The following is a 23,617-nucleotide window of genomic DNA, read 5'->3' as shown; positions in this document are numbered from 1 at the left end:
GTTGGTCTAGTGGATGGAGCCTGGAACAGGGAACTCAGACCCGAGTTCCCCCCGAACTCTGTTCACGTCATAGCTGGTCTGTTAGGCACCAAACAATTCCAATTGTTTAGCCTTAAAGAAAGTTGTTACATAGACAAAAATTGCAAATATATGTAAATCAAAAACTGTAAGTATATATAAATGTGTCCTGATATCTTGAAATAAAGGTAATTTTGAGTTAAATTTATAAGTTCAGGTTTGTGTTTACGAGAGAGACACTTTAGACGATATTTCCATTCAGAACCAGTGATGGGAACTATAGTTAACACTTGGTGGAATGAAACTTTAATCCAGGACATTACACTGTCGTGTTAGTTTTCTGTGCGCCCAGTGTTTACATATTTGTCATGAGTTAACTTTTAACAGCAGGAGTACAATTTACATCATTTCGAATATGCGGTTAGTGTGGTGAATATAAAATCCTATAAATCCTACATGAATAACTTGTTTCCAGCTTCTTTTTAAAAAAAATCCTCACCCAAGGACATACTATACTGATTTTGGGGGGGGGGGGGAGAGGAAGAGACATCCACCGGCTGCCTCCATACACGCCCCGACCGGGCCTTGAACTTGCAACCTAGGTATGTGCTCAGGATCGAACCCACGACCTTTTGGTGTCCAACCAAGTGAGCCACCAGGCCAGGGCCAGCTTACTGAACCTTCCCCACCCGGTGCTGCTACCTGGAATGTTGGGTCACTGAGAAAAATTAACCCCCAAGTAAATGACCACGATCAAACACAGGCCTGTCGTTCAGCTGGGCGTAAGGCACAGTACCTGACACGATCAGGGTGGTGAGTCTCCTGGGAGCAGACCACTGAGTCACCTGCCGCGGGTTTGTTGTGCCTGCACTAGGACCTCGACTGTCAGTGAAGACAGCTAAGTGATTTCCCGCCCCTAGAAGTAAACTTCCTCCACGCAAGGACCCTTCAGACAGGCTGGGCTGTCAGAACTGCTTTCCGCGGGGCCGTGGGGCAGCCCGCACCCCGCAGAGAGGAGCGCCGGGTGCGTGCTGTTCCCGAGTCACCTGCAGATGCTCGGGGGCAGAGGAAAAGGCATTTGGCGGCAGGGGCGTGAATGACGCCTGCGACGTCCTGTCCCTGTGACACGTGTCATTGGTGAATCAGTTCCAGACAGTCTGGCTGTGAGTCCGTCTCTCCACTCCCAGAGCCTCACCTCCTTCCAGCAATTTCTACCGATGTCCACGGCGGTGAGCCCAGGGGGCGGGGCTTTAGTTGGAGCCAAGGCTGTAGACGTGCAGAGCCCCGGAGAGCCGGGCTCCCAGAGAGCTCCTGCCAGCAGCCACAACCACTTGGTTCTGTGGGGACACAGAGCTCATCAGTCACCAGAGGACGCTGGAGATGCACATGAGTGAGACATTGGCCACTACTAAGCACCTGGGGGCCGGGACCAGAGTTGCCTTGCCCTCCTCTGGGGCCCAGCGTGACCCTGCTCCTCACACACCTCTGTGCCTGCCCTACCCTGCCCCAGCCCCACCAGAGGCTTCCGAACAGCTCAGGAGGGGCCAGGCCTGATTCCAGCTCACTGTCCTCTCAGTCCCCACCACTCACTGCTCACAGGCCACAGACGGGAAGGAGCTATGGGTCACCTGTACTCAGGGAACAGCTCTGAGCACCCTCAGTGTCCTGGCCTCAGGTCTGCACCAGGAAAGGGAGGTGACTGTGAGATGTTATCAGAAAGGAATCAACTGTCCTGTTAACATACCGCTCTGCACAGCTGGGGGACGTCATGGATACGCGGGTAATTTTTATAAAATGCATGGGTTCTGGATAATGTCTAATTCTTGAAAAACGAATAAAAATTTAAGTGTAAACCAAGCTTATGGCATAAAGCAGTCCTATGACCAGAGCTTTTGAGAATCCTCCTGTAAACAACCCATCGCTTGCAGTTAACCCTAAATTTTATTACCAGGCGGCAGGCTTGTGAATGGGTTAAAGGCCCAGCCACGTGCACTGTTGGCCACTAGGGGGCGATTTCCGCCCGGTTCTAGGCCGGGGGCAGCGCCCAGCGCGGCTGATGACTCGCCTGCACTTCCCACAGGAATCATCTTAACTTTCCTCAAGAGCATGGGCTCTGTCTGCCCGCTTTATGTCCACACCCACACAGCTCTGTGCATTTCCCGTCCTCAAAATAAACGTGCCGCCTGGGGTCTAGCGGGAAGGGTCCCGTCAACCCTTTGGCCTCTGTGTCCAGCATTCCAAGCGACTTCACCCACAGGGACGCCTGCACAGTTAGGCAGAGGCGCAGAGGCAGGAGTGCCCGCTGCAGCACCGCCTGTAACAGCAAAGAGTCGGCGGGGATGGGAACGTGGGCGGCGGGAAGGAACACGGCATCTGGACAAACACTTGGCAGCACTAAGAAGGCTCCCGGGCAGAGTGCGCCTGTGTGGGAGGAGCAGCGAGGACGGGCCACTGAGACGGTGACAAAAAAGCGTGTTCACCTGCCCCCGCGTCACGCGGGCCTCACACCGTCAGCAGTGGCTCTCGCTGTGAAGGGAGCCGCTTGATGCCCGAGTCCCACTGAGACCCCCGGAGGCAGCACCCCCAACTCACAGAAACTTCATGTGTCACCGAGTCCTCTCCTGTTTGGCCATTCGGACACGAGATGACCATTATTGGTCCGTGGGCTGCACAGGACAGGCAGCCCCCTGCAGCCGCCCACAGCCTGGCCCACCAGCCCTGCCACCACGGGTGGGACAGCTGGGGTCAGAGGGGAGCGTCCCCCAAAAGCGGTGGCGCTGTGTGTGGTAGGATTTTGTGTGATTTTGTGGGTTCCTCTCTTTTCCAAGTAAGAAGAAACACAGAAACACGAACAAGATGAGATCGTCCCCAAACCCCAGCCCTAGGACAGAGAGATGCCAGGCGCACAGTCCTGGGACCCACCTTGTCCGGGGACCGCACGGTGACCATGGAGCTCCCGAACCGCGAGCTTGCCTGTGGAGCAGAGGCAGGGTCAGAATGCCCCCTGAGGACACCAACACTCATCGGCTACAGGAAGAGGAGAGAGCCTTTTCGGCAGTTTCCTTTATTCCCGCAGGAGCTACTTACTTCGGGAGAGATCAGTACGTGTTGGGCCTGAAAGAAAATGGCGAGAAAGGGAGACTGTTAGTGTTGCTATGTGCACGTGGGGTTTTAGCCAGTTCTACACCCCACGCTCCGTTTCTACGTTGCCACAGAGGCCTTACCCGTGGGTGCCCGTGGACACCAGGAATTCCATTTAGACGAATTCAGCTCAGAGAGACAGATGTGCAAAAATGTTTATATGTGAACATTATTTCATAACAGTGATTAAATGAACTACAGATAAAATGCACGGCAGGCCCGGCCAGCATGGCTCCTGCTGAGCATCGGCCCATGAACCAGGAGGTCACGGTTTGGTTCCCGGCCGGGCACAGGCCCGGGCTGCGGGCTCGATCCCCAGCAGGGGGCGTGCAGGAGGCAGCCGATCAGTGACTCATCATGGACGTTTCTATCTCCCCCTCTCCCTTCTTCTTCCTGAAATCAATATAAACAGTTTAAAAAAAGAGTTTTATAAAAAAATACATGACAGCCACTACATGTATCGTACATGTACAGGGAGGCACAGAAAAGTGTTCCTGTTACGTTGACAGGTAAAACAAACACGTTGCAAATCATGTGTGGATCTGTGAGCAGTGTGATCAGTTGTTAAAAATGCGCACAGTGTGACCGTTAGGACTGTGTTCGCATCAGCTCTGGGTTCGAGTCCTGGCTCTGCTAGTTCCCAGAAGGTGACAGGAACAACTCTCCAGTCTTTCCCACCTGTAAATGGGCCTGACACCAGCCTAGCTTTGATACGGATTCAATAGGTTAAGTTCTGAGAGGTTAACTGGCGTTATCTCTGAAGAGTGGAATTCTAGGTAAATGGTTTTTTAATTTTCTTTGTATTGTTTTGTATTTTGTAAAATTTTTACAACAAACTTTCATTAATTTTTCAAGTTAAAAAATAAACTTTAAATCTGAAAATAGGAATGGCCACGTGTCATGGGCCCAGGAGATGGCAGTGCAGTGGGACACGCGGGAAGGGAGCTGGAGGAGCTGCTGTGGCCTGTCCCTCCGCCGTGGGCAGAGCCAGGCAGTGGCAGGTGTGACCAAGGTCAGCGTGGCACCGGGTCCAGCCGTATTTGAGCTGCAGGGGCAGGTGCTATGGAGCAAGGATGCGGCCGCTGGGCCTACAAATCGCAGCCCAGGGCGCGTGCCCTGACCCAGGACTCGGGTTCCGGTAGAAATGGTGAGTCCTGTGGTGGACGTGACCTAACGGCATCAGCAGCCTCCCTGGACAGCGAGGTCGAGTTTTGCAGAGAACATTACCTTCTCCTCCGGGCACGGGGACATCCAGGACTTGCATTTGCCTGTCATGTCGCCAAAGATGGTGTGTTTGCCGTTGTAGACGTAGACGCGGCCGTCCTCTCCCCCGATCAGCCCCGAGGTCACGTCCGCTATCCTCAGGGGGGCGGCCACGATGACCTCGTCTGTGACAACAGGGCCGGCGGAAGGAGGCGTCTCACTCCCGTCACCTTCCCGTCCTCACCCGCCTCCCACAGATCCTCCCTGTGCCAGCTGCGTCCCGACGGTCAGTTCGGTTTCCTGTTTGATCTCATTTGTCAGCAGCTGACCGGCGGCTCTGGTGTCACCGCCTTCAAGAGGGGCAGCTCCTCTCGTACACCTGGCGGGGTCCTGCCTGACAACCTACCTAAAGGCCCGAGGGCCACCGGGCGTCAGGTACGAGCCTTAGTGACCCAGGCAGGGGACCAGGGATGGGAAAGGGCCGGGTTCCTGGCCAGAGGCGCTGCCGGGCCCTACCTAGGCCGTCACCGTCCAGGTCGCTCAGGTGCAGGACGCCTCCGAAGCGGGAGAAGCGGCGGTCTCCGCTGAAGGTGCCGAGCAGGGAGGGCCCCGCGCCGGGGCCCAGCGCGTACATCCGCGTGGTGCCGCCCTGGTGCAGGGTCATGGTCAGGAAGGCCACTTTAGACACGTCATCTGGAAGGAGCCGCACAGCTCAGGACCCCGCTCACGCGCAGGGCGGCAGGATGCGCGGCGTCGGGCAGACGCCAGGCCCGCTCGGGCACCTGCCCACGCGCCACCTACCGTGCGTCGGGGCTCCAACCAGCAGCACCTGCGTCCGGGCCCCGTTCACCATCACGTGGCCACTGGACAGGGAGGTGCCGAGCTTCCCCATCGCCTGCGGAACAACCGCGGCACAGCTCAGAAGATGCCCCCTGCGCTGCCCCCTCCTGGGGAGACGGGGCGAGGGGCGGGGCCCCCTACCTTGTCCCCAGAGATGGTGAAGGAGCTCTGGCGGTGGGGCGGGAAGTAGCCGTATACCCGTCCCAGGCTCTGCTTCTCCTTTCGTGAGTGGAACAAGTGGCCCAGGCTGGAACGAAGCACGTGGGGCGCAGGTGGGGGGCTGGGGGCTGGCAGGGGTTCGGGTCCCAGGGAAGAGCGCCCCTCGCCCCCACCTGTGTGCCCAGCCCGCATACTCGGTCCCTGTGACCGCAGGCGTGGACTGGGGGTCGGGGGCTTTCAGAGGGAGGCCCAGCGTCAAGACCCTCGGATACAAGGCCCACCATCGGCCCCAACTGACGGCACAGGGGCGCCCGCCGTTACGGGCTGGCCTGTCCCCAACGCTCACCTGCTGGCATTCTTCCAGGTGGGGCTCCCCACCAGCAGCAGGGTTCCATTGTCCGTGCTGACGCCGTGGAGGGCGTACCCGAGCCAGGAGAAGTCCTCCTCGCCTCTCACCTGCCAGTCGGCCACCTCCACACCCAATTTGTCTGCACAAGACAAGCAGCCCCTTTACTGGGAGGGCAGGAGGGAGGGAGGGCAGGTGGCCCTCTGCCGGTAACGACAGACGGCTCACCTGCCGAGTTTTCCCGGAATTCTCAGACCCCCCCCCGTTCCCAGGGCCCCATCATTAGAAATAGGCCTCGAAGGTCCTGTAAGAAACGTGTTTCTAGCGCTCATGTCCGTGGCGTGGCGTGGCGTGGCGTGGCGTGGCACAGCGGATGCTGCACAGAAGGGCCAGTCTGGGACGCCGAGCGCGTCAAGGCTGCCTGTGGTGTCCCTGCTCTGTCACGGGGAGACTAAGAATAAGCCACTGGCCCCTTTGGACCTGGATCTAGACGTGGGGTATCTCCGTGTGCTCAGTGACTCCAACCGTACCCCTCGCCAGAGCCCCCGTAAGAGCAGGAGACTGCGGGGACTCTGCATGAGAGGACGTGGACTGAGGAAGGAAGGAAACACCGCGCATGCGGGAGGGGGCCCCGGGACCAGAGCAGGGGCAGCCCCCCCCCGCCCCCCCCCCCGCAAGCACTACCTTTGTGACTTCGGCCGGGGCCCGAATAAAACGCGGCCACCATGCCCCTCTGCTTCCCTCCACCCGGGGCAAAGGGGGAGCCCATGACCAGGTCGGGCTCGCCGTCTCCATCCATGTCGGCAGCCAGGAGTGTCCAGCCCAGGTTACAGTAGGTGTCCTTAGGGGAGACCGAGACCACGTTCACTCGCCTGGGCCGTGAGGGTGCCCAGCTCTAGCGCCTGCACATGGCCCAGGTGGTCAACGTACCTGGCAGGAGATGGTGATGTTGGGGGATGGCGACATCTTTCCTGTCCGGGAACCGAAGTAGACGTACACTGCGCCCTGGCAGGGACAGACCGGGCACCGTGAGGTCGGGGTGAGAGCAAGAGCACACGTCAGCCCCATCAGTCCCATGGGCAGGGACTGGTGACCGACACCCGGCCTGGGCCTCGCTGCCAGTGGCAACGGCTTGGAAGATGCAATTCCCTGAAATTTCACCTCTATGAGGTTATTCAAGCCCCAGAGCAGAAGAGCCAGGTAACCGAGGTCACATCGGGGACCCGAAGGGGGGCCCAAGACCACCCACCCCAGATGCCGTGCCCGGCACACATGACTGCTGTCGGCAGAGGCTCTGCCAGCACCGCCGCCCTCCCTCTGGGCCCTCCCCTCCTCCCCACCCAGACCCAGCCTTACTTTGTAGGTGAGCTGCTCCGAGCCCACCGAGGGGGCGCCCACGGCCAGGTCGGGCACCCCGTCCTGGTTGAAGTCCAGCACGGCCAAGGCGGAGCCAAAGCGGCCTGAGGGCTGAGAGGCAGGGTGAGTCCCGGGTTCAGCCTCAGCACAGACAGCCCTCCCCTGTCCCAGGGTGGGTAGGACAGGCCCGGGGCCACTGTCACCCAAGGGCTCAGGACAGAACTGCAGGGTCCCACACGTAACACCCGGGACACACAGCTGGGTGGGTCTGGCCCAGTGATACAGGAAAGATGCCGAAATCCAGGATGGTCTCAACTGTTCTAGGTGCCTATGAGAAGGTCCAGGGACCACTAGGCCCCACGTGAAGACCAAACACCAGGAAAGTGCCCGAAATAATCGCAGGACGGCAGCAAACAGGAGGGTGCCCCACAGCCACTGGCCAGTGTGGTGGCTGCTACGTCTAAATGTAAATTAACACTGTCACGGGTTACAGACGGAAGCTCAGTTCTGACAGGTGGGACCTATTCACGAGACGTGAGAGGGGAAGCTGAGGACAGGGTATTCTGGAACTCTGAGCCCTTCAACTTTCCTGGGAATCTAAACTCTTACGGAATAAATCATTTACATAGAAGAACCAAAGGGGTTTCACGTTATCAAGAAGCCACACCCTGCTGGCCACTCGAAGCACTGCCGAGGTGTATGTGTGTCTGTGTGTCTGTGTGTCTGTGTGTATCTGAAGGTGTCAGGCTGAATGCTCTGAGGTCGAAGGGGAAAGGACATGGGCGTTTCTGGCTCAGAGGCTGAGCACTGACCTAGGATCCAGGAGGTCTCAGTTCGATTCCTGGTCAGGGCACAGGCCCGGGTTTCAGGCTCCATCCCCAGCTGGGGCCGCGCAGGAGGCAGCCGGTCAACGACTCTCATCATTGATGTTTCTCTCTCTCTCCGTCTCCCTTCCTCTCTCTGAAGTCAATAAAAACATAAAATTTTAGAAACTAAAGGACTTAGACGTGCTTTCTTGGAAAGTGCTACATGAAGTCAGCCACTGACTGTCACTCACTATTCCTGTCACTGTCCTTCATCCTGAAACCTGCCCAAGAGGCAGGCAGTGGTCACTGACAGGACACGTGAGCAGGTGCCTCACCTGGAAGCCCTCCAGGACCTCGTGGGCCTCTTCCTCCAGGTTCAGGTCAATGGGTGGCAGGCCCAGGTCATTGCCATAGATGAGGTACACGCAGCCCACGTGGACGTGGCCGGGGCGGCTGTAGCCTGGGGCACCCACCACCAGGTCCCCGTGCCCATCCTGGTTGAGGTCGGCCGAGGTCATGGCCCTGCAGCGACAAAGAGGGAGCCTGTCGCAGTGTCTGCTGCGACCCGGGGAGACTGTCCCCTCCTCCTCTCTGGAGTCAGCACTTAAACTTCCTCTCTGTTTTCAAGCTAGAAAAACTCCCACCTACCAGCCCAGCCTTGCGTAGGGACGCGACAGGAAGTAGGATGCCAGGGGGCTGGACACGTGCTTCTGTGGCCGCTGGGAGCTGCCCGTGAAGATCATCCGCAGGTTCCTCTCCAGGGTCTGGTACATGAAGGACAGGGAGTCCTGGAATACAGGTGACGGACAGGTGAGCCCAGGTACATGGAGGACGGGGGTCCTGGAATACAGCTCCCGAGTCCCGTCAGAGCTGTGGATGTGCGCATTTCAGCGTTTTAGGATTTCCACAAGTGCTAAAAATAAGACATTAGCTCCTGTCCCCCAGTGAGATCACTGAGGCATTAGGAGGGTGACAGTGTACCCCTGACATGCGCTGAGTGATGGTGGTCACAGCCCTGGAGTCGGGTCAGCTGGGAAGAGTTGGCCAGGACTTAACCATGACCAACCAAGTCAGGGTGGGCTGCACCAATTTGCAGTAAGTAACTCTGCAAAATCATTTTTATAAACAGTTTTTAAAAGACCAGTTCATTCGATCTACAACTATAATTATATTCGTATGCATCTCCTTTTATGAGAGAGAATTTGGGGGACAAGCAACCCCCAGTGTGGGGTGATGAACTGTCCTTCACATGGTCACTGCAGAGACACAGGCACAGACTGGAGCGGCCTGGAGTGGCTGGTCCCTCTGGCGGGCCAAGGACCCAGGTGACTTTCACTGAATGTCACACAGCCAGGGACCCCACAGAACAGGGACCACAGGACGCAACAGGGTCCTTTCCCACAAGAGGCGGAAAACTTACCGAGGTCCAGGAGTCCACACTGAAGACCACCCCTCGCTCGGTATATTTTATGTTTTTCCCAGAGTCTTTGGTGAGGGATGTGGTAAGATTTCTATGGAAACCAATTTTCTGCACCTTTGAGCTGCTGAAAAGAGAGAACAGACTGGCTAAGACTCAGAAAACAAACAACGGAGCTGAAGAATAGTGTCGAGTTCATCCCAGGTTAAAACCCCCCCGAGTTTAACTTCTGAGAGTTGAAGGAACAAAACTTTAGAAAAACCCTCATAGGAGGTTGCAGAGGACCTTAGTCAACACATTTCCACGGCTTAAAAGCCCGTCCTCCGAAAAATGCCTCCCACAGCCTCCAAGTTCTAGAGCGTAAAGGGCCCGAATTCCTTCCAGAAACTGAGAGCAAAGGTGTCTGAGTTTCCCGCACGCGGCCCAGAGCAGTCAGGCCGCGCCCGGTCCTCGGCTCTGCCTCGCTGTCACCGCTCCTCAGGGTGGCGTCTGGGTCACGTTCGTGAGGGGTGACAACGGTAACAATATTTCTAAACCACTGGCTACCGCGTGACGTTCGCCGAGCGGCCTGCTCTCGGCCCGGCCCAGCCCACGCTTCTGCTTGAAAACCACGCAGCCGTGAGCGCAGGCCCGGCACCTGAACCGCCGTCTGCGCGTCCACAGTTCACACCTTCCCGGGCCGCCCAGCGCCCTCGGAGGAGCTCCTGCCGCGGCGAGCAGGTCGGGCACTTACCCCTGGAAGCTGGTGTGCTGGCCGCCGCAGGCGATGAACAGGGGGTTCTCGGGCAGGCTGCAGTCACTGGGGGACAGGCAGGGCAGAGGAGCTGACGGGGGTCCCCGTGGTCACCCAGACTCAGAGCCGCCCTGTCCCCCCCCCTGCACTGCTGAGCTATCCCCGCTCAGACTCAGGCGAAGGGCTGAGGGCTGTTTCTAAGCAAAGAGGATTTGCGTGGAGCTCACGCAGGTGCCAGGGACGGGGCAGGTCGTGTGGGGCCGGCCGAGCAGTAATAGGTGCGGAAAGGAACTCAGGACGGGACGTGGGAAGAACCTGAACACAAGCTCTTCCTGTACGGACCTCCCCGGGGCCAGCCTCACGCCGAGGAGGGCCTGTCCCCGAGTCCCCGTTTCCCCACCCAGAGGGGACAGTCCTCACAGCAAGCGCTACAGTGACGAGTGCCCCTGGCAAGCTGAGTTCTGGCCGAAACTGTAACTACCATCATTTCACTGTTTCTTTAGGAAAATACACTGTAACTTTCAAGTAACATGAGTTTCGTTTGGAGAGAGTCTATTCTCAGTGCCTGTCATGTGAAAACATGTACATTTTTTCTTTGTTCATAGAGTGTGTGTCTTTCTCTGGAGCCTTCTCCAAATTTCCCATAAAGTTCCATAGATTCTAATGAATAGTTCTCTGTGTGTGTAACATGCAAGCAATTTAAGAAATTTCTGTTTTGATGAGTCAGGACAGGGATGGAGAGGCGAGAAGCCTCCTCCTGCCGGGCGGCTCAGGGTGGAGCCCCGACCTACGGTCCCCAAGGTCGCAGTTCGGCCGTCAGGGCTCAGGCCCGGGTTGCGGGCTCCTCGGCCCCAGCAGGGGGCGTGCGGGAGGCAGCCGGTCAGTGGCTCATCACTGACCTTTCTCTCCCTGCCCCTTCCTCTCTCTGAAAGCAATAAAGACATATATATATATATTTTTAAAACTCTCTCCCTTCTCCATTATTTTCTCCTAAACAATAAGGTCCAGTCGCGTGTTTCCTTAGCATCTGGACAATCTAACCAAAAGCTAACACCAGAAATGTCCCAGTCTGGGGATCATTACACTGGACTTTGTAAGACAGACACACGCGGGCCATTCCCGCTCACACGGCCACGTGTTATGAACCCTCCGGAGTAAACGGAACCCCTTCTAACAGCACCAGAGCCACAGGGACGAAGCGCTCACCGCACGCTGAGCACTCTCGGGGGACCTCCGGCCTCCTCACGGCAGCCCTGACGGGGGTGAACTCCTGCTGTCCCACCCGCAGAGGGGAAGGCAGAGCTGGGGGGCTCGGGGACCCCTGCTTCTCTGCTCCGCGGAAAACCCGAGCGGTCGGCTGGGGACGGGGGGCGAGGCCGAGCTCACCTGGTCCCGTTCTCAAGCATGTAGCTGGTGAGACGGTAAATGTTGGTGGACCAGAAGGCCATGTCGTCCAGCCCCCCGAGGAAATATTCCTGGAACTGCTCCACCAGGAACGGGGACTTCCTGGAGTAGGTGGGGTACAGCTGTGCAGAGAGAGGCACGTGAGCAACCAGGCGCGCCGGGCCGCAGCCTTCCCGGGACGGGCTCGAGGGACGGGGCCTTACCTTGGAAACCGCCAGCACCTCGCCGTACCTGCAACACAAGGGTTTCGCCGTGAGCCGCGGCTTCCGCAGAACGACGCAGACGGGGAGAAGCTGCCGCGACGGGAACCGACGCTCAGGAGACCGCCCCGAATCAGCTAAACCCAGAGCCCAGAGCCCACGCCGGGCTCAGAAGCCACGCCACGCGGGCCGCGCTCACATTTCCAGGAACTGCAGGTACGAGCACTCCACAACCGTCTTCTTGGTGACGGCCGCGTGGCCATAGAGCTTCTCGTAAATCCCCAGCAGGTCTGCGACGGGCACGTACCTGGGGAGCATTAGCGTCAAGCCCGAGCTGCGCGGCTCTGCAGCGGAGGGTGGCGGTAACGGGGCCACGCTGGCTGCCCTGTCCCGGGAGCCCTGTCCCCGGCCCGGAGGGTGCGCCTGCCTTGCCCCCCGCAGCGCCGCGTGGCCGCTCTCAGGCCCCTGGGGCCCGGGCAGGAAGCCGCCAGGACGGGGCGAGCGCCCGCGGAGCGGACCCTGGGGCCCTCGCCACACCCTTGTCGACCGACACAGACAGGAGGCTACGGAGAGTAACCGGGATCTCAGTTTTGTGAATTCAGAGTCCAAGGAGCAACAGGCAGCGTTTTTATTCTTTTCAGTTTAATTGTTCTGAAGAATCATTACTGTAAAAACACTAGCAACGTTTTCCCGCCCGACGCCCTGCTTTCCCAGCCAACAGCTCCGCTGGGCGCCGGCTCAGGCCACTGCGGTCTCAGTGGGCAGGTGTCTCACTGTCCTCTCAGGCGGCTTAGACCACGCGAGACAAGTCGCAGCCAGTAAAACCCGATCTCAGTGTATCTATCAGCAAGAATCTACTGATGTCAGCTTTTATTTTTACAAGAGCACGGGATGGTCCTTCCAATAAAAATAGCTCAAAAGGCCAGACAAAACGAAAATATTTTTTTACGTGACTCACCAAGCTAGCAAGAAGGTGAAAACTTTCCAAAGGCCCAAAGCAAATGGAAACTGGAAACTCTGAGAGGTAAGCGAGGGAAGCCAGCCTTTGCCCTGAGGTTCTGCCACTGGGAGAGCCTGGTGGTGTTTTGGTGGCCATGTGGGATGCGGGACACAGGGGGTGACACGTGGGGACCCCCACATGGGCCACTCCGAGGAGACTGCCTCAGAGCCTGCACCTCCTGCGTGAGTGTCAGCTGAATAAACTGAACACAGGAACAGAAAGCCGCCCATCCTCACCTGGGCGATGGGCAGAGGGGGGAATCTCCCCCTGGAACAGGGAACAATGACTCTGCCCCACGGACTCTGTCCGTCCTACACCGGAGCTCTCTGTGGATTCAGAGAAGCCTCAAGGATTGACTGTCACTTAATGCGGCCCCAGGTAAGAAGTGGCGCCAGCAGCCTGCAGCATTTACCGATTAAATGGCATTTACCATTTGCCAAGGTAATTAAAATTAAAATTTCCTCTCTGTGGAAATGTGGCTCTGCTCCAGCCTCCAGGGACTCAGGACCACGGGGCACGCCCACAACAGGACCAGACCCCACGCAGAGCCGATCAGTGCAGATGCCCCCGGTGTGCCGTTAGGGACCCTCAGCGGCTGCTCTCACTGCCCCTCCGTGGGGTACCCAAGGCCGGCTGGTGACCCGTCCCCTCGGGTAACCTGTGAGTGCCTCGTTTCCGGGCCTCCCTTAGCTCTGAGGCAACTGGAGCAGGGCCAGGTGAGGGCACCTGCCACGTCCCTGAGCTCTCCTTTCTGGTCTGTAGGCATCCCTCCCAACCCAGCCCTCCACCCTCCGGGCTGGGGCTCAGGGATGGACCATGTCACCTCTGACTGCTTAATAACCATTCAAAGAAACAACCACCCCCCGTGGGCACAGCCTGGCGGCAGTAACATCGGGTCAGGCGGGTGCGGGGCCGGCAAGCTGCTGAGGCGAAGGTGCTGCAAAGACAACGGGCTCAGCTTGCCAGGAAGGCGCAGGAGTTTGCAACCGAGATGTTCCTAACAACGCACGTTCAAGCACGTGCAGCAAGATGACAGGATCGCGAGGAAAAACTGGAAAAATCCATATCGTGCGGAGATTTTAAACTTCTCTCAGTAATTGTTAGGCTGACCCGATTAAAAATAAATAGTAAGACTCCTGCATTTATAGCTCCTGAGACACAGGATGCCGCTGCTCAAACCGGGGGTCAGCCACACAGGGCACGTCCTCTTATTGTTTATCTATAAATGTGCACTCTTTTCTACGTTTAATATAATTCACAAATGTTTTAAAGAAGCCACTTATACTAGTCTAACCTGCAGTTTTACTTTTCAAAAACTGCAAAGCAGAGGACTCCTAAGTACAATGAAAGTCATATTTTCTAGGAGAAACAGGGTCGAGTCCTACATGCCGTTTAGGTACCACATGTTCAACGTATGCCGCTCTTACCAGTGCCGCGCGAGGTAATTAAAATTAAACTCGAACTGGCTCAGCACGTCTCCACCTGTGGTGAGAAAAATGCGACATGGAGGATTAGTGACCACAGGGAGCAGGACTCTTTCCACACAAGTTTGTGCGACTAAACTGTTAGCGCTGGACGCTGTTACACATCCTGTTCAACTGTTAGGTTTCTATTCAATTGTTACAAGTTCCTGCTCAATTGTTACAAGTTTCTGTTCGATAATTACATGTTCCATTCAATTGTTACAAGTTTCTGTTCGATAATTACATGTTCCATTCAATTGTTACAAGTTTCTGTTCCATAATTACATGTTCCATTCAATTGTTACAAGTTTCTGTTCATAGTTTTAGGTACAGGGGTGGGTTTAAGAAAATTAATCTTTCAAAATCTTAGCTAGTGAAACATGAATTGAGGGGGGGAAAGTCACCCATATAAACAAAATGTTTTTTACTTTAAAAAGATGGGCCACCGCACTCCTAGATGACCACCACTCACCATCCCATTTGGATATTTAAAGGTAACTGACTTAAAGCTGATGTGCTAGCAGACACCAGGCCATGAGTGCTCACCTGAAGTAAAGTGTTTCTAAAATTACAAAACAAGTCAATAAAGTGTGTTTTTTTGTTTGTTTGTTTGTTTACAAAAAACAAAACCAAACCACATACACAACTTTTCAGAAGCACCTCTCGGTTCACTGAGCTCTGCCTGTGCCCCAGGGGAACCACAACATTAAAACAGAAAGCAGTCAGCATATGCTCCCGGCAATACAGGATTTAAAAAATACATATGTAAGCAGTGGCTTCATTACACGTGAAATCTAACTACCGAAAAACAAAATCTGGCAAATGGAAATAAACATTACCAAAGTCTCCCGCCGAATGTGCCTCGGAATAGGAGCTGTGGAAATCCATCTGAGAGAGGAGAGAACCGTCTGCATGGGACCCAGGGTAGCCGACGCCGTCCCCACGGCAGGACTGCTGAGGGCGCTCAGAGGGCGGGCTCAGCGTTCAAAGAAACGTTTAGTTTTATCATTTTATCTGTTAGGAGAAGTTATGTGGGCGGCCGAGAGCCTGGTAACGGATAAAGCCACCGCGGACACCTGCGCCCGGTAAGACCCCCACGCGCTCTCTGCGTCCTGGTTCCCGCTTCCCGCGGACCAGTGTCCAACCTCGATGAACGGCCACGGGCACTTCTGGAAGCTAAGTCACCAGGTCAGGTCACAAAGCCACCTTGGGGATATGGCATTTTCACAGAAAAATTGAAAAGGAAAACAAAAAGCCCGGACGCGTGGGGCTATTCCAGTTAAACAGAACCAAGCAGCAGGTATTCGTATCCTTACGAAGATGCTCAGCTTGAGTAAAACAAAGTTTCTCGCCCGGCCAGCGTGGCTCAGCGGTTGAGCAGCCTCAGGGCACAGGCCCGGGTTGCGGGTTCGACCCCCATCAGGGGGCGAGCAGGAGGCAGCCGATCCATGACTCTCATCAATGATGTTTCCATCTCTCTCCCTCTCCCTTCCTCTCTCTGAAATCAATAAAGACATATTTAAATAAATATAAATTTTAAAAAATGTTTCTCATCCATTGTTTGTGACTGAACACGACGCTGCACCCCCACAGTTGTTGGTGCCCATCGGCCACGCCGCCCACACGGGCGAGGCCCCCGGGAGCGAGCGCAGGAGGACAGCTGCCAGAGCACTTTGGGCAAGAGCCTTATTTCCACACGACGTGGGAACGGCCTAGTTTTCCGTTCCTTTGGGAGGGTCCCTTTGTGATCCCGGCGGGGGGGGGGGGTCACTCCCTCAAAGCCATTAACCCCAAGGGACAGTACTCACGGCCGCCATTGTCCTCAGGAAGCCCTGCTCGATGCCCAGGCTGTGCCAGCTGACGTCTGCCACCATGTGGGACGTGATTCCAAACAGGAAGGCGACCAGCTTCTCCGTGTCCTGCCCCATAAACAAGCCGGAGCCGTGAGTCTGGGTTATTTATTCTACAACAATCCTACAGGACATTTATTTTTTAAAATGTTTTTTTAAAAATCGATTTCAGAGAGAGGAGGGGAGAGAGAGAAACATCAGTGATGAGCGTCATTGATGGGAGGCATCGGCTGCCCCCTGCGCGCCCCTGCTGGGGTCGAGCCCACAGCCCGGCATCCGCCCTGACCCGCATTTGAACCCTGACCTCCTGGGTCATGGTCGACGCTCAACCACTGAGCCGCACTGGTCGGGCCAGGACGTTTTAATATGAATTCATTTCTGTTATTGGCACTTAATGAAAAATTGGTGTCTAGTTCCAAAACCCACAGAGGACTCTGACAGGGTTGCCTGAAGTGCTTTCAGTGATTAGCGTTGGAGGGAAACGACTCAGTGACATTCCCCAAACTCTTAAAATAATTTCTTCAAGTCCTGACCAGCCACCCCCTGGCCACGTGCCGTGTCTGACATCCCGGGGGGGGGTGCAAACCAGGCCGTGCAGGGGCAGAAACGGGGCTTGAGCCCCGGGCGAGGGGCCTGCCCACCTTCTCCCAGGGCTGCGGGTAGTTCTCCCGGATGTAATGGACACTCGCGTTGAGGAAGGGCGTCCAGTGGGTGCGCTCGGACACGTCGTGGAACCGCCCTGAGGGAACAAGCAGTGCTCAGGTCCTTCCCCAGGAGGCGGAGGCTCCCCGTCAAACCCCCTGGAGCCCCGCGCGGCGTCCCTCCCTCCACCTTCCTCCCAGCCTCGCGGTTCCCTCTGGGGATCCACAGGAAGCCTCTAGAAGGAAGAGCCGGGAAAGACAAGGGACCCCAAGCTCGCGGAAAACGCAACTCTGTGAACGAAGTCGGGGACCAACGAGAGTGGGAAACGCAAGGCCCTGTGTGCTTTTCGTTCTCAGTCCTTACGGAAGGATATTTCCTCCACTGACCGTTAGAGAGAGCGGGGGGAGGTCGGGGGAGAGAGAAACATCACCGGGTTGCCTCCAGCACGCACCCCGCCCGGAGGCTGGGCATCAGACCTGCAACCTGGGTACGTGCCCCTGACCACAATCGAGCCCGAGACCTCACGGTGCTCGGGCCGCGCTCTAACCCTGAGCCACGCAGGCCAGGGCCGCTGGACGCCCTTCAAGCAGAGCGGGCCTCCTGACCAGGTGGACGGCCGCCGGGTCTGCGGCGGGCGCCTCACCTCTTTCGCAGATGCTGGGGTAGAAGGCGTCGGGAAACACGGCTCCCGCCTGGTACGCGTCCTGGTGCTCCAGCAGCAGCTGCGGGCGGGAGACACGGGTCAGGGCCGGCCGGCGCGGCCGACACGCAGGACGCAGTGCAAACGGCACGGACACGCACACGCGTGTCGCTCGGCCACAGAGACCCGTTTACAGCTGCTCCCTGCGCTTCAGAGGAAGGCCGTCCTTTGTGCTTTGAGAGGGTTAAGGAAACGTGCTTCCCTCTTACGAAGGGATTAAGCAAAAAAATAGTAATTATATATATATGTGTGTGTGTGTGTGTCTCACATAGACACAGGGAAGTGTGATGATGGCAGGGGGGGGACAAAGGGGTGGCAGGGGTGAAAGGACACTTGCCTCGGACGGCGGGTGCACCGTGCAGGGTGCAGACGGTGCTTTACTGAGCTGCACGCTTGAAACCCGTGTGATCTTCACCAGCGCCACCCCGATAAAATCAATTAATAAAAAGGAAACCCGCTTCAACAAGCATGCAACAAGCGTGACATCACTGATGTTCTACCATATTTCTGCCAAAAAAAAAAATACCTGCAGCAGAATCTAATCATGAGAAACCAGCCGAAAAAATCAAAATTAAGTGTTAGAGTCAGGGGCTGTCCTCCAAAGTGTCAGGTCACTAAGGACGAGGGAGGCCCGAGGTCTGCCCGGGCTGGAGGAGCTCGGAGGGAGCCGACAGCCGAGCAGGGCCCGAGCCAGGTCCTGGCGCCCCGGGCGGCTGGATCGAGGCTGGACCGAGGCCCGAGGCGGGGCGGCCGCGTTGGTTCGGCCTTGGTTTCCTGAATGGGATGATTCCGCTGCGGTGAGGTCGCGGTGCCCTCGTTTTCGGGAATTACACAACCGTGTGTTAAACAATAATCGGGACCACGTCAGGGAAAACCGACGTGTAGAGCGGGGTCGAGAGGCAGCAAGGCGCTGTCAGCAACTGGGGGACAGGGCAAAGGGCACAGGGATTATCTGTCTAGTTCAGCTATCGGTTTTAAATGATTTAAAAATAAAAACTATAAAATAAGGAATTGGCTGAATAAATTACGGTGCCTTTCAGGTAGCAAGAAAATATGCAATTGTTAAAAATTATTCTGAAGATCCCTAGTGACATGGAAAGGTATCTGATGTATTAAATGCAAAAAGCCAGTCACAGAATAGTGTGTAGAATGTAACCATTTTTGGGGGAAAAGAAACAACAAATAAAAAAACATGCTAATAAATGCAGAAAATGCCTGGAAATATAAAAAGCAAAATTCTAACACTGGTTATCCCTGAATTTTTTTCTTACACTGAGTTATCATTTCATAATCAGGGAGCATGAAACCTGCTCCCTGGGCAGGGCGGGCGGGGCGGGCGGGGCGGGGCAAGGGCCACACTGGCCAGGCGGCCACACTGCGCGGGACGCGGAGGACACGGCACCTTCCACTGATCCTCTAGAAAGAGTGACTCTCGGGCAGCGATGACCAGGAATGGAGGTCGCGGGGTCCTCACAGTTCTCGTTAATCGATACACTGATTTCTCAGCTTGCTAATTCGATTGGCGTAACTGAAGGCCTTTATAGAGCAGGCACCTCTGGACGTTTTAACAAAAGAAAACCCAGAGCCAACCAAGCTCAGACCTCGCGTGTGCAGGCTGGTCGAGATGTTGCCGGCCTGTGGGGACCGTCTCTGCGGCCAGCGGCCCCCCAGGCCCCTCCCTCTGCAACATCTCGCCAAACCGTCCCGTGCGCTCAGAGGTCACCGGAGCGCCGGCTGCGGGTGGGAGAAGGAATCTGCAAAGACTCCCTTATACGAAGACAAGAGCTCAGTCGCCCACCTTTGAAAAGAGACTGGATGATAACATTACAAAAGGTCTTCGTGAATGGAAAGGGAAGGGTGATTTCCAGGGGTGACACCAGCGTGCGCTCAGGACCGTGCTGGGCGGAGGTCTGTGTCCGTGTCCCGGGGTTTAAGTCAGAGACAAGCTTGAATCCTTCAGGCCATCGCTCGCGTGGCCGGGATTGAGCGACTGTGTCACAAACGACACGAGTCAGGCGGATCCTTGGGTCTCCTCTCTCCTGCCTCCTCTCGATCAGTGTCGGCGACAATGACAATAAAAACCAAATGCTGCCTTTTCCTGGGGGGCCGGTGGCACCGCTGAGGGAGGAAGTGAAAACCGGCCAGAAGTGGTTGGGCGACTTCACGCCCTGCTTTCCATACTGGAGCGTCCAGACTCGCGGGACCGGGGCCCAGTGCTGCCCGTGGGACGCTCACCACCCTCGTCAAACATGACGATTTGACAATCGCCCTTGTCGCCAAGTACCACTTAGATAGAATTAGGAGGCACAGTGGGTAGGGCCCGGCGGCGGGGAGCCCAGGGTCGGGCCCGGGCGGGGGAGGAGGGAGGCGCAGCTCGCGGGCACCTGGAGAAACACCTGGGCTCAGCACGCAACACGCAGGCGAGGGGTGGAAAGCGGGTGACTGGTCTCAGGTGTGACCTCTCTTTATAAAAGCAGAGAGGAGCCGTTCTTAAAAATTCTCTCCCACATATTTCTCCAAACTATGATCCACATCGTTGAAATATTTCAGTGATGTTACTTAAATCATCTCTATAAAAAGCTCACGTAGCACTGGAGGGGACATAAGCCTTTCAGCCCCCAAACAGTAGTGGTTTATAAAGATATAAAGTGGCTCTGAAATTACTGTTTAAATATCTGTTCCCGAGCTTTGCTTGGCACCTGGAGTGAGAGAAAAACGAAACAGTACCTGTCTGTAGTTGACGCTCCCGTTGGGAAGGCTGAGGAACTCGAGAGCTCTGTGTCCTGAGGGAGGAAACACACCAATTGATCGGGGGGCAACTACAAGCGGAAAACAGAACCCCCGACGTCACCTTGAAAGGAAAGCGCAGTTTTATGGTTGCAGCCGAAGGAAGCGGGAAGTGAAAGAAATTAAGTTTGTGCTCGCTCGGCGTTTTCAGGAGCCATAATTAGATCAATACGAGGTTCATATCACACACGTTAATACAAACATAACAACACCGCAGACGAAATCTGCAGGATGGTTTAAAGTCCCTGCCCCACCAGCCCCGTGACCTCGGGGGAGTGAACCGCCTTAGGCCTCAGTTCCCTCCTATGTGAAATTAAATAAACAGCACCCACCTCACAAGTTTGTGAGAGAATCACAGGAAATAAATGCTGGGACGAGCACGTGGTAGGAGCTCAGCAGGCAGGTCACCACCACACCGTGGCCACATAATCACCACCACCGCCCCCTCGCCCCGCCCGAGGCAGAGAATCCCCAGCAGGAAACGCCAGCAGGGCCTACACCGTGGCCGAGCCAACGAGCCTCAGGTGGACGCGGCCAATGAGCCTCAGGTGTGTCGTCATTGCCGGGCTACCAGAAGGACAGGGAGAGCCCCAGGGCCACCTGCTGCACCCCCACCAGACACCCACACCCGGAGCCTTCTTACAATCCACAGGAGAAGGAACATCCTTGCGAGGAGGCGCTCGAGGGCGAGACACCTTATTTCTACTGTGAGTCACATGCAGTTTTTTAATTCATACAGGAGAACAGCCACTACTGTGAGCGCCGAGGCCGAGAGAGACAGTAGCAGCCCACGGGGGTCACCTGGACTAGGGTTCCCGGATTTACGGACCCAACCCCCGGATGAGGCCGATTCTAACTCACATCAACCTTCCACACAGACCCGGTGCAAGGGGTGAAACCGGGAGCCGAGACCTTCATAAAACCGTCCAGCTTGGCAAATAAGGGAATTTTAGTTTCCTTTCACACAAAACCCTTCAAAATGCAGATTAGGAGTTGCCTTCAGTTAAGTTCCCAAGAACGTGTTTACAGGTGTTGAATCTGTGAACCTGTTTATGTTTTTAATGTGCATCCATCTGTTACGACCTTTGACTGGCCCCTGCTGCAGGAAGGCAACAACTATCTGATTTTGTTGAAATTTTGGATTTCATCCGTCCCGTTAATCTTTAAACTAAGGATTAGACACTTGAAAACTCCCATTTATATTGGTTCCTCTGTGGCGCACTTCTGCGGTTTTAGCAAGTTCGCTTCATAGAGCTGTAGAGCCCATTAGGGAGCCCAGCTCCCTCGTTTCACAGGGAGGGGCTGAAAAACCGAGTCCCCCGCAGCCGACCGCAGGGCTGGGCCACAGGCCTCGTTCCCTCTTCCACCGTCTCCCGACTCCCTTGTAGCCATAACCGTTTAACGGGAAGAAAACAGGCCCAGCTGTCAGGACGTGTAATTCCAGGATCAGTCTCCTCACCTGTAACATAAAGGCGCTGGACGCAGCGACCTCGAGGGTTCCTGCGAATCATAACATTCGGTGCCCGCACAGTTCCTGCCGGCCAGGGCTCTGCCAGGCCTCTCCTAAAATTCCTATTTTAACTGCATGCTTGTTATGCTTTGTACCTTCTGGGGGCGGCATAACTATAAAATGTTACTGTTTTTTATCTAAAGAAGACCCAGGCATTGGGTCCACCTGAAACTAGTGTGAAGACTGCTGTGAACGAAACCATATCTAACTTATCACGAAGCGGCTCGCGTTTCCCACGAGTGAAAACACTGCTAATGGACGTCATACGAGAACCACACCCTGGTGCTCCCCTGCCACCGACGCACAGATAACTCTGCCTTCGCCCCTGAGCTCGTGGGCACAGGCTAAGTGCACCCAGTCCTCCAACTCCGGTCGTCATTCTGGGCACCTCCAAATCCGAGGACCATGCAACCTCCCTTGTTTCCTTGCCCTCCCTGAAGCGACCCCCTTTAAAGCCACCTGACCCAGGGGACCCACTCCCGCGGCCACACGTGGCCCTTTACATGTATTTGGAAAGCATTCAATTACTCACACCCCAGTATTCCGCCCTTCACGCCTATCTCCCAGAGCCTCTGTCTCCCCAGCTCCTCAATCCCCCCCCCAGAAGCTCTGGGACCCCCTACCTTCCTGCTTCCACGGAGCCCACCCGACAGTCCCCAGGCCTGGGCCACTCCGGGCTGGCCCCCTCCTCTCTGCTTCCGGTTGCGAGCACAGCCAGAAACTAGTTACCAAGACAAGGGGCGGACTTCCAGCCTCCTAACCTTTCTGATAGATTTGGCGTCCTTACCACCATGACCGGTCACAGGCACTTACCTATTTCTATGTGGGTTGAAATGCCGCATGGTGAGCCTCCAGGGCACAGGGCGCCCAGCGCAAGGAGCAGGCCAGACCAGAACCTGCAGACAGACAGGCCGTGGTCGCTCAGTCTCCCTGGTGCTGGAACTGGCCTGCCCAGCTGGGCCCAGACCCTCCGCTTTCCCTGTGAGCACATCACTGACACAGAAATTAAGTCTCATTTCTAAATAATATCGTAGCCCAGTCAGTACAGTTAGCTGTTTACTGTTTAACTTAATAAAACAGCAAACAAACTGCACCTAGGGGACAACAAGGGCGAACCTGAGCTCCAAGTGCCTCCAGGTGGGAGCACAGCCGTCTTGGGACCCAGGCTCCCTCTGCGTTGCTCTCTAACATGACGTTTGTATGGAGACCCAAGCAAAGCTGCCTCCAAGTATTCTTTGCTTTCTTTAAAAAAAACAGCCTCACCTGTCCGCACTGAGAGTCCCTAGACTGGCCGCCTCACCTTAGGAGGGCCACGGGCCCCTGCATCCTTCCCGCGCCTGTGGCAGCTGCCCTGTTCCCCGGGCGAGCGTCTCCCGTGCTGGGACAGCCCTTAACGATCAGCTGGAACTGGCTTCTGCTCAGTGTTTGGCAACAGATACTGACACTTGTGTGGGTTACACAAGAGCGGCCAGTCCTGCTCTCTCCCTGCCGGTTCCCACAGCTCTCCCTCCGCAGCCTGCTGCACGGCCGGATTCCTGCAGCCGGGCCAGGTGCCCGTCCCACTTGGGGTGGGGGCAGGGGACAGATGCAGGACCAAGAAACGAGGGTTCCGAAAACCCTGGGCTCAGACCGTCCCTGTTGTGCACTATCCGGTCTACAGCACTTAGTCTGTGGGGAAAGCCAGGGGAAACTCTTCATGGAAATGGTGACCTTAAAGCAGGTTACACACTAAAAGCAAGAACTGAGATCCTCACAGGGGGAGGGAAGGATGCTGGGCCTCAGGTTAGCCTGATGGGAGAGGAGACTGGGAGACCGGATGATCTGAGACCCTCAGGCATCTGCCAAGTTTCCTCTGTAACCTTAACTCAGCCACCGGCAGAGCCCAGGACTGACACGGGAACGCAGCCCTGCCTCCACCCTAGGGCGTCAGGCCCAGCTGCTGGGAGGCCAGAGACCACAAGCTGGATGTTTTGTTTGGCAGACAGGGTGTTTTACAAACTGAGGCCAATTTTGTTCAAGGGGAAAATTCACACAAAAATTTA

The 23,617-nt window shown here is 56.1% G+C and overlaps 1 protein-coding gene across 1 annotated transcript; it reads right to left on the bottom strand.

Moving 5' to 3' along the window:
* Positions 1 to 202: 202 nt before the first annotated feature.
* Positions 203 to 23,076, bottom strand: GPLD1 (glycosylphosphatidylinositol specific phospholipase D1). The gene is made up of 26 exons (XM_081120568.1): positions 22,876 to 23,076; positions 22,389 to 22,471; positions 20,006 to 20,061; positions 17,222 to 17,300; positions 16,578 to 16,675; positions 15,895 to 16,005; positions 14,926 to 14,974; positions 14,051 to 14,105; positions 11,823 to 11,930; positions 11,627 to 11,654; positions 11,406 to 11,545; positions 10,020 to 10,085; positions 9,290 to 9,413; positions 8,518 to 8,657; positions 8,205 to 8,391; positions 7,064 to 7,174; positions 6,638 to 6,712; positions 6,392 to 6,548; positions 5,708 to 5,849; positions 5,344 to 5,449; positions 5,164 to 5,257; positions 4,879 to 5,055; positions 4,387 to 4,547; positions 3,106 to 3,132; positions 2,941 to 2,991; positions 203 to 1,355 (listed from the first exon to the last, which is right to left on the bottom strand). Exons 1-26 carry the CDS (start codon positions 22,899 to 22,901, stop codon positions 1,269 to 1,271), a joined length of 2,538 nt encoding a protein of 845 aa, XP_080976694.1. The 5' UTR covers positions 22,902 to 23,076; the 3' UTR covers positions 203 to 1,268.
* Positions 23,077 to 23,617: the final 541 nt, after the last annotated feature.

This window comes from Miniopterus schreibersii (assembly GCF_964146895.1).
Source record: "Miniopterus schreibersii genome assembly, chromosome: 19".
NCBI classification, from domain to species: domain Eukaryota; kingdom Metazoa; phylum Chordata; class Mammalia; order Chiroptera; family Miniopteridae; genus Miniopterus; species Miniopterus schreibersii.
Note: the sequence above shows the minus strand (reverse complement) of the source record. Positions and strands in the feature narration are given on the sequence as shown.

Coding starts and splice junctions, on each gene's coding strand:
- GPLD1 (XM_081120568.1), bottom strand. CDS start 22,901: ATGCAGGGGCCCGTGGCCCTCCTAAG. Junction 11,546..11,626: donor AGGTGCTGGCGGTTTCCAAG/GTAAGGCCCCGT, acceptor CTCTCTGCACAG/CTGTACCCCACCTACTCCAG. Junction 8,658..9,289: donor GTGTGGACTCCTGGACCTCG/GTAAGTTTTCCG, acceptor CCTGTATTCCAG/GACTCCCTGTCCTTCATGTA.